General features: G+C 30.1%; 3 protein-coding genes across 3 annotated transcripts in view; 2 read left to right on the forward strand and 1 right to left on the reverse strand.

The window, feature by feature from the left end:
- Positions 1–6,690, forward strand: part of LOC113370819 (lysyl oxidase homolog 2B-like) — a 9,817-nt gene extending 3,127 nt beyond the window's left edge. The window contains exons 2-5 of the mRNA XM_026611504.1: positions 351–582; positions 2,437–2,734; positions 4,095–4,252; positions 6,473–6,690. Of these exons, the coding sequence (XP_026467289.1) occupies positions 351–582; positions 2,437–2,734; positions 4,095–4,252; positions 6,473–6,690 (906 nt within the window). The remainder of the gene's footprint in view (positions 1–350; positions 583–2,436; positions 2,735–4,094; positions 4,253–6,472) is intronic.
- Positions 6,691–7,618: 928 nt separating this feature from the next.
- Positions 7,619–8,563, reverse strand: LOC113370669 (protein lin-52 homolog). Its single transcript, XM_026611364.1, has 4 exons — positions 8,414–8,563; positions 8,130–8,336; positions 7,954–8,064; positions 7,619–7,892 (listed from the first exon to the last, which is right to left on the reverse strand). The coding sequence occupies exons 1-4, from the start codon at positions 8,451–8,453 to the stop codon at positions 7,753–7,755; spliced, it is 498 nt and encodes a 165-aa protein (XP_026467149.1). The 5' UTR covers positions 8,454–8,563; the 3' UTR covers positions 7,619–7,752.
- A 347-nt stretch (positions 8,564–8,910) lies between these two features.
- On the forward strand, positions 8,911–10,081 carry LOC113370081 (proteasome subunit alpha type-7-like). The gene is made up of 3 exons (XM_026610743.1): positions 8,911–9,101; positions 9,246–9,689; positions 9,872–10,081. Exons 1-3 carry the CDS (start codon positions 9,000–9,002, stop codon positions 10,073–10,075), a joined length of 750 nt encoding a protein of 249 aa, XP_026466528.1. The 5' UTR covers positions 8,911–8,999; the 3' UTR covers positions 10,076–10,081.
- Positions 10,082–10,293: the final 212 nt, after the last annotated feature.

Below are 10,293 nucleotides of genomic sequence, written 5' to 3' on the forward strand. Positions count from 1 at the left end.
TATATACAAATGTTTACTATAAGCGAAATGTTTACTAGCTACCGTAATTTAAAGCTATTTTTATTTAATACTTGTTTATTCTGCAAAAATTTATTGAGTTGAAACTATGATTTTTTTAATATCATAAAACATAATGTAAACAAATTAAGTACGCTGAATAAAATTTTATTCAACTTTTCCCACTTAGAAGCACCGAAACTACATAAAAACTTTGTTAATTTTATCAGTATTCTTAAATGAATTGACATTTTTCTAATTAGAAGAAGCTAACATTCTGGCTTACGCAAATACGTATCTTATTTCCGCAAAGTAGTGCGGATAAATATTTCATTAATTTTGATTGTTCTCAGATACGAGTAGGATCTGGTCCTTGGGGAACAGTTTGCGGCGACGGTTGGTCCCTGCTGGAAGGTGCCGTCATTTGTAGGCAACTGGGATTCGGATACGCCAACGACGCGTTGCAAACAGATTTTTTTGGAAATGGAAACGGATCGATGTTGCTCAGCGGAATAAAATGCCATGGGAACGAACCAGATATAACGCATTGTCTGCATGACACCATTGGCAACGTCACCTGCCCAGGTAAGTAGATAATCAATGACTTTTGAACAATGGTAATCAAACTAAAATTCTTCTTAAATAAAGACATACTCTTCTAAGTCATTTCAGGAATTCTAATAATTATAAAAATTACGAATTTAGGAAAATTTTAAAATTAACGAATAATAGCAGTTCTGGACATCAAGTTTATAATAATATAACATTTAACTCAAATCCTCTAAATTTATCAGTTAATGATACATAAAATATATAAATTCATATAATTCTCAAAATTCGCGAGTGGAAAGGGTTAAATTTTACTTGTACTACAATATCATGGTATCTAAGCAGAACCATATTGCAATAAATTTATCTTATAGATAAAAATAAATCGCAAAATGTGTTGGTAAGCGCATAACTCAGCAACGCCTAGACCAATTTGGCCCATTCTTTTTTTAAAATGTTCGTTAAAGTCCAAGGATGGTTCTTACGGCGAGAAAAAATCGAATAATCACCGGAAAGCCCTAAAAACAGCCCTTTTATTTTTTACACACAAACGTTTTCTAACTAAAACGTAGAATGAAGTAGAAAATTTATAAAGGTAAACTCGTGGACAGGTAAATTGGAGGATATGTAAAATGGTAGAAAGGAGAACTGGTAGATAGCCGAATATGTAGACAAATAAACAGATTGATAGACATGTAGAACGAGATGACAGGTAAATTTGTAAGCCGGTAAAATGGTAGATTGATAATTAGTTGACAAATTGTTAAACAGGTAAATTGTTCGACAGGTAACTTATTGAACAGGTTAATTGGTAAACATTTATAACAAGATGACAGGTAAATTGGCTAACAGGTAAAATATTGATAAACAGGTCGATAGGTAAATTGGTAGACAGGTAAATTGATAGGCAGGTGAATTGGTAGACAAGTAAATTGGTGAAAAGATAATTTGTTGGATAGCTGGTGGTCAGGTAAATTGAAGGATATGTAAAATGGTAGACAGGACAAGTAAACTAGTAGATAGACAATTAACAAGACGGATGAACAGGTCGACACGTAAATTGGTAGAAATGTGAAACGGGTTGATAGGTAAATAGGTTGACAGGTAAATTGGTAAGTCGGTAAAATGGTAGATTGATTAACAAGTTTATAGGTAAATTCGTAAACAAATTGTTGAATAGGTAAATTGTTGAACAGATAGTAGTAACGTTAAACTAAATGTAACAAATACACATCTTTGTTCAACTTTTTAATTTTAACTAAATCACGGCGAAGCGTGAACGGATATAGCTAGTTTTAAATAAAATCGATTCCCTTGCATTTTTTTTATAAAATGCTTAACTACTTTTATATAACATATCACTCCTAGTTTCAACATTTGTATTATTATTGAGTATATTGAATATAATATTTCTAAATATGACTATCACTATTACTGATTTTTTTTTAAAAATATAACGTAGTAATTATGCTCTGAATAGAGTACCGCCACATGAGCACTAAGGGAGCGCCAATTAATCACGTGATCGATTTTTTTAAGGATTTTTAAACCTTTGCCCTTGGTGATACGTGGTGATATCCAAAAATTTTCTGATATTTTTCACTTGTGAATTTAGACTGTTGAAAAATTTAAAAGTTTACTATTGTTTCATCATATCATAAAAAATTATTATCTCGCTCTTCAATAAAACATGGATTTAAAAATTGAAATAGAAGATCCAAGTTAAATGTTGCATTATCATTATTTAATCCAGCAATAAATATATCTGCACCAAAATTTGCCTCAATACAATTTGTATTAGTTGCAATAAAAACCATCCTTATAAATTTCAAAAATCACTTTAATAATATCGATTACTAACGATTATTATTTTTAATCTCTTAATCATAGGATTAAAAGGGCACGTAGCCGGAGTCACATGCATCGACCAACTACCGGATTTAGTAATAGATCACATAGAATTAGAAAGAACGGCCCATTTAGAAGATAAACCCATGTTTTATCTCCAATGTGCGATGGAGGAGAATTGTCTAGGTAGTCAAGCGTATGTAATTCAGAGGCAGAACGACGCTTGGCATTTGGAAACCAGGAGGTTATTGAGATTCACTGCGCGCGTATTAAATGCCGGCACCGCAGATTTCAGACCGTCGATTCCTAAGCACCTATGGGAATGGCACATGTGTCACAGGTGAGGTTTAAGCATCTTGCACTAACTAGTAGTAATAAGGTATCGAGACGAATGTCAAATAGATACCAAATGATAAAAAAAAATTACATGGTTCTACACAGCAATTAGAAGTAGGGGAGAGCAAGGGACTTGTTGTAACTGCTTATTTTTAAATTGATAGATATTTTGATTCACTGATTGTATTGTAAAGCAAAATAGATGCTGTAACTATTCCTTTACCAAATCCAATAAAAATAATTCTGTAACTATTGTTCATGGAGTTGCCCATTGGGGTGACCTCCACCATATCCACCATGTATGTAAAACTCTAGTACTGGAAGTTTAACACTTACGGGACGGCACCGATTTCAAAACAATCTACTGTACCGGCTGTAAACTTGATTTCATTGTGTATGTTATGCAATTTGTTTGACAAAAATTTATGGTCATTGAAGGACATACATTAATAATATTAATTTTTTTTTGATCATTTTATAAAGAATGGTGACGTTCAAAACAATTTCCAAATTGCATAGCTGGTTGATTTTGACATGATTTACAATAAAATGTTGTTTGCCGCCTTTCTCCTGGTGCTTTTCTGTCAGAACAGACAATACAATCCCTTTTTCTTTCTCTCGCATTTAGAATATGCCACTGATTAGTCAGTATATTTGTTCATTTTTGAGCTGCCATAATGGTTTGTTTTTTGTATTAAATCGTCTAATAATTCATTTGTAAAATATAAAGTAAAATAATCTATTGGATGTCTTATATTGCTTGGTATTTGTAGGCGGGGTATTTGTTGATGTATGTCAAACTCGATTATTGAAGAAGGATCGGCACATTCGCTAATGTCTTTCCGCTCTTCATTTAATTTGTTCAACTTCTTCTTCCTTTTGTTGGTTGGATAATATCATCATCACATTCATCACTATCTTCGGTGCAAATAGTAATTTTGTAAAATTTGTCTATATGAATGTCTATTTCAAATTCATCTTCACTACTGCTTAATTCTACCAGTCGTTTTGCCATATTTAAAAGCGCTCGGTCGTTTTAAATATTTAAAAAAAAGCATATAGCAAAGAAAAAGGCTAAAAATACTACTAAAATAACTTAAAATTATTTTCAAAATACAACACTGTTTATCACTGCTATATGTAATTTATTCAGCTTGTCGATGCAAACTGAGTCATTGTTTATAAAATAGCCTGCGCCTCACAAAGTATGTTTGTCCACTGAGGTGGACAGCCGTCCGCAAAGAGTTAATAACCAGCGCAATAGCTTATAGATTTTTTTCTGAATGCTATTTAATTATTGTTAAAAAAATATTATTTATTATTAGTACTAACAAAATAATTAGAAGTATATTTTTTCTATATAGGCATTACCACAGTATGGAAGTTTTCGCAACATTCGACATAATCAATTCCGAAGGCAGGCGAGTTGCAGAAGGACATAAAGCATCATTTTGCCTGGAGGACAATTTATGCATACCAGGAGTAAAACCAAGATACGCCTGCGCGAATTACGGCGATCAAGGTACGTTTGATTATATAATTATTTACTTATCTAAAATGCAAATTTACAAAAGGATTAAACGCTGACCATTTAGAATTCGGGGCATGATCCGGAAGGTACAATAATAGAGAGATGGATTAACTAGATGAGTATTTTCATTTGCATGAAGTCTGAGAGTCGTTCGGGATAATCCTACCATCCGACAATATAAAATAATTCACAAGAAAATGCTTATTATAAGGATTTTTCAGTTATTTCGATAGAAATTTACATAGTGGGCAAATGTTATCTTAATGATTTTGACCTGTATCAGTATTGTTAGATTTAAATAAAATATTTAAACTTGGCATTTTAGATAAACTTTATATAAAAGCTGTACCTTACAAAATCTTGAGAAATATCGATTTGAATTTAATTATAAGAAAACATTATTAATGAACGTAATTATTATACTAAATCGCGTATAATAGAATGATTTTTTTATGTTATTAAAAAATATACTTAAAAGATTTGCGTGAATGGTTTTAGAAGTCTTAGACTTATCACAAAATTTAAGTTATTCAAATATTTAATACCAAAAGCGATACCACAATGGTTTATCTACCCTGAAAACATCCTATTTCTAACGGTAAATAATGCAAATGATAACAAATATATTTCATTTTCTGATGCTCGTTTACTAGTGATGTGCCAACTCGAATCGAATGATTGGAATCATTTAAATCAACCTGATTCAATTCAAATTTTACTTTATTCGATTGTATACGTTGAAGCCGAGAAATATTTACTGTGATACAATAATTAATAAATGTTAATATAAAAATATAATGAATTAAATCATGCTAGCCACCCAAATCGAATCGACTCATTCGAGTTACTCGCAAGATCCAAATTTGAATCACGATTCGAGTCAGGTTTTTTTTTGATTCGAGTTATTCGAATTAGAAAATTGGAGTCGGTACATCACTATTATTTACATAACTGCAGAAGTTTGCGCAGTACCCTGTACAAATAGCAAATGATTATTGAACGATTACTTCTCGAATTAATATAAATCAAATTATTTACTGTTTTTGCAAATTTATCATATTTATAATTTAAAAAAAGTTATAATATACTACATATAATATATATTTGCATTTTTATCCTGTTTATCAGAAAATTTATGGTGTTTAGTAATGACCCCCCAAAGTACGCCGTTCAGTCTTTAGAATCTTTAGATGAACACAATTTATACTTTAGTAATAGTTATTAAGTACTAAAATATAAATTGTGTTTATCTGAAGATTCTAAAGACTGAACGGTGTACTTGAGGTTCAAAACTAACGTTTGATTTCGTTTCTAATTAAATTGATATTGAAGATGAAAAATAGTTATTTTCCGATCAACGTATGAAAAAAACTTTTTTCGGATGCCCCATATCTGTGGGGACTAAATCTGACCAAAGGGGCACAATCACAAGAACCAAAAAGATGATAAAAACAATAACATAAGCAACTGATATACAGAAATAAAATTTCTCATATAATTCAGTTTTAAAATTTGTCTGATGTTTGATTTTTACTGCTGCAACAAGAGGAAGGACAATCTTCATGTCTTCCAATGGTACCCTCGCCATATCATGTTTTAGAGGAAGGAAGAGATGATTGTCTATATTTAATCAGGTCATTTTGTAATTACATTTCGATTTCCTCTTACAATTTCGCATCATTTAAAAAAATATTGTTAAGTGGAATTCATTGTAACACGGTGCTCCGTAAGATTGCGCCCCACGTGATACAAATCGATCATTTTTAATCATTGTAGTTAGGTTAACAAAAAATTACTTAACGATAAATTAACGCTAAATGTGCATGCAAAACAGAAAATTCGCAATGACTTACCTGTATATTATTGGCCGCTCGCAAAGATCAAAACCGGTACAGTAGTGTTACACATTCATTTCATTTATCTGGCACTACTTAATTATGTATAGTCTAACACCAAGAAATAAAATAAAGTTTTTGTTTTTTTCTACTACTCACAAAATTTTATTTACCACACGTGTTCGATTATTGTTTGTTAGTTCTGAGCCATACATAAACAAGTATATGTCCTGAACCGCGGTGCAAATATAAACATTGACGAATCTGAACTTCACTTAACTATAAATTATCACTTTATACTTCAAATTATTAGGGTGCGTTCGTTAACTTCTTTAATAAATCAAAATAAATTTATAAAACTCACTTATTTTTTTAGGAATTTCTGTAAACTGTTCCGATATCTACCGCTACAATATAGACTGCCAATGGGTTGATATTTCTGAACTGAAGCCAGGAATTTACAGAATGAAAGTATCAGTGAATCCAGAATTTAAAGTAGCCGAAATTACTTTCGATAACAATGCCGCCGTTTGTGAACTGATATACACCGAAACTTACGCAAGATTATTCAATTGCAGAGTAGAAAGACCTTAGAAAAAGTAGTATTAAATAATTTCTTACAAAATTATAATTTCCTTATTATCTCCACAAATTTTAAATGATAATAAGGATATGAAACCAACATTAAATTATTATTTTAATGTTTTTTTCTCATTCATTCATTCACTTCAAATATATGTTATTCATACATTGCTAAATTACTTTTAAATAATTTAGATGAATGCTACATCTCTGCATTTATCTATATTAATAAAAAATAATTGATAATCCTCCACAAATAATAATCTTTTTATAAGTTATGCAGAACTACAATTCATGTTCATTCAAAAATCTATTTGTAAGTGTTGTAAAAAGTGCAAATAAAATTTAGAAAAAAAATAGTATTAAATAATATGTGTAAAATAAAATAATTAGAATTTAAGTTATCATAATGTATAAATAAGATTTTATTTTGGCATAATAAAAATGTACCTATGTTATGAATTAATTTCATTTAACTTGCACTTATTATAACATATTATTTTACTATATATTACTAATTATTTATTTACAGATTCAATGATAATTATTTGATTCTATTTGGCTTATTATGAAAAAAGTAAAAGAAATACTTCAAAAGCATTATTATAAAGTAAGGCTCGAATCATGGATAAAACAATTTTCTTTGAATTAAATAAAATAAAGGTGTCAGTATTCTGGCATTGATAATTATGTACGAGTATGAACACATGAGTATTGAAATTCTTAGTGCTATCATACAATATATTAATCAGCCATACAATCGTTAATGCAATTATTACAAAGCGTATGAGATCTATGATTGAACATAACATGCCAGTACAAAAATTAATAATGATAAAAACTGTATTTTTGACTGCCATTTTATATTTAAATGGAATATTATTTATTTCTTTCATGATTTGTTATATTAAAAATAATCATAATCCACAATTATATTCATAATATTCAATTTCTCTACTTGTCGATTTGAAACTTATATACATACATCAATAAATATCTACATATTGCGTAGCTATTACAATAATTATCTAATTTATACACTATCTAGTTAAAATCTAATTTTTTTATTTATCATTATGAAGGTTTATAAGAAAATATTTTTAAATATTTTCCCCGAGTCATTTCTCTTGCTTCCTCAACACCTAGTTGGTAGGCTAAATCATGCAGTGTTTTTATTTCTGATATTAAACCTCTAGTAGAGTGTGTTGCAAGCCCTAAAACATAATTTGATGTAATTGAGGTTTCAATGTAATTCGTAGCCACAAAACCACTTACTGTGCATTAAATCGATATCTTCAGAGGTTAAGGGACTCAGCCAAACTGGTAATGTGCTATTATTTGAGTGAGATGACATATGAGCTGATACATATTCGGTGACTCCGGGGACTAAAATACAAAGAATCGTATAAAATCACTTTTGAGAAATGAGTATGAATATATGTTTTGGTTACTTTGCTCTGGCCATAATTCGGGAGAAGATCTGTCCATTTTCTCCATGCTCATCAGGCTTTCATTTAAAATAGGTTCATCATCTTTTGAAGCATCCTCCTTCTCATTCAACTGCTTTTGTCCTTGCTCTAATTCTTCTACTTCTACATCTTCTGCATCTTCAACTTCTTCTACTTCTTCTACATCCTCTATTTCTTCTTCCTCCCCTTCTGTGTAAATAAATAAGGAAAAATTATAAAATACGAACTTGAACTGGAAGAAATGTAAACTGTATATAAGCCTTTACGTGATTCTTCTTGCGATGCAGGCGGTTCAGAATCTGACATTTTAAGACCTCAACGGCTTTGCAAGGAACTTAATATAGGTTCGGATTTAAATTAAGAAGTTCTTATATTTATTATAAGTAGGTAACTGCACAAATGATCAATAATTAAGGACGGATTCAGTTAATTTTTTAGATATAAACACACATTTAAAATCAAACACAGCCGGTATATTTTATAGTCCACTTGTCAACAACGTACATGTATGAAGTTATAAGCAAATTTTCAAAACTTCGATCAGAGCACCAACATTGTAAAGTGCTTTCATTACCATTTTATATGATAAATTTATAAAATATGATGAATATTTAATGAAATATGATTTCAATGTAATGGAAATATTTTAGATTTTAAATATAATTACTCTCATATTGTTGATCATCGTTTTATTCTGTATTTTATTTCCCTTATGTTGATTTACCTGCAAACTCTATCATTAAGTATTGCACACTTCAGTTGCGTGACTGTTTGATTTTTATTCAACTTGTCGGTGTCATTATATGTTTGTTTTTAAGAATATTTAAGTACTTTAATAAATAGATTTAAAAAATGTCGGCACGTTACGATAGAGCTATCACTGTTTTCTCTCCAGACGGTCATTTGCTACAAGTTGAATATGCACAAGAAGCCGTCAGCAAAGGCTCAACTGCTGTATGTAAAATGCTAATCATTGTATATTAATCATAATTACTGAAGTTTAATAAGCTAGGAAAATAACAGATTTAAAATATTGCTTTGAGTTCTTGTTGTTCAGTAATAAATTATATTCATTAAATATTTTATTATTATGGTTAGGTTGGAGTTCGAGGCCAGGATGTTGTTGTCTTGGGTGTAGAAAAAAAATCAGTAGCAATGCTGCAAGAGGAACGAACTGTACGCAAAATATGTTTACTCGATGACCATGTAGTTATTGCATTTGCTGGGTTGACGGCTGATGCTCGTATCTTAATTAACAGAGCTCAGATGGAATGTCAGTCGCACAAACTAACAGTAGAAGATCCTGTCACATTAGAGTATATTACACGTTATATTGCTGGTTTAATGCAAAAATATACACAAAGCAATGGCCGAAGACCTTTTGGTATATCTTGTCTTCTTGGAGGTTTTGATTATGATGGACAACCTCATTTATATCAAACTGAGCCTTCTGGAATATATTATGAATGGAATGCTAATGCAACTGGTCGAAGTGCTAAAACAGTTAGAGAGTTTCTAGAGAAATACTACACTCCAGAAGCAGTAAGTTATGATGCATATATTTCACATTTACATTAAATTTTCATATATTGATCAATAATATTTGTCTAGGTTGTTTTCTATAATGAAACAGATTTAATTTTATTTATGAATTTGCTGTTCAATATTTTGAGAATATGCTGAATCATTTGCATTTTATGTTTATCTTTTATTTTTTGCATCAGGTGGCAACTGAACATGATACTGTTAAATTAGCAATAAGAGCACTCTTGGAAGTAGTTCAGTCCGGCAAAAAGAACTTAGAAATTGCTGTCATGCGCAAAGGTCAGCCTATGGAAATGCTATCAAGTAGCAGCATTGAAAAATATGTTGGAATCATTGAAAAGGAGAAGGAACAAGAAGCTGAAAAGAAAAAACAGAAAAAGTAATTTAATTGGAACTATTAATATTTTTTTAATTCAATAAATAAATTAAAATATTTTTTTTTTTTCATTGAGAGAAACTTTCATTTTGATAATTAAATTTATTATATATTTTCATTTAAAAATATAGATGATACACTCACCAAATTATGTTAAGTCATGGACAATCATTATCTATCACATATATACTCTTATTTATATACAAAATACAAACAGCTTAAATT

The sequence above is a fragment of the Ctenocephalides felis genome, unplaced genomic scaffold, assembly GCF_003426905.1.
Source record: "Ctenocephalides felis isolate EL2017-DRISC unplaced genomic scaffold, ASM342690v1 CF-g0.4_SCAFFOLD_01492, whole genome shotgun sequence".
NCBI lineage: Eukaryota > Metazoa > Arthropoda > Insecta > Siphonaptera > Pulicidae > Ctenocephalides > Ctenocephalides felis.

Coding starts and splice junctions, on each gene's coding strand:
- LOC113370669 (XM_026611364.1), bottom strand. CDS start 8,453: ATGTCAGATTCTGAACCGCCTGCATCGCAAGAAGAATCAC. Junction 8,337..8,413: donor TGCATCGCAAGAAGAATCAC/GTAAAGGCTTAT, acceptor TTATTTACACAG/AAGGGGAGGAAGAAGAAATA. Junction 7,893..7,953: donor AGATATCGATTTAATGCACA/GTAAGTGGTTTT, acceptor ATTATGTTTTAG/GGCTTGCAACACACTCTACT.
- LOC113370081 (XM_026610743.1), top strand. CDS start 9,000: ATGTCGGCACGTTACGATAGAGCTATCACTGTTTTCTCTCCAGACGGT. Junction 9,102..9,245: donor TCAGCAAAGGCTCAACTGCT/GTATGTAAAATG, acceptor TATTATGGTTAG/GTTGGAGTTCGAGGCCAGGA. Junction 9,690..9,871: donor AATACTACACTCCAGAAGCA/GTAAGTTATGAT, acceptor TTTTTGCATCAG/GTGGCAACTGAACATGATAC.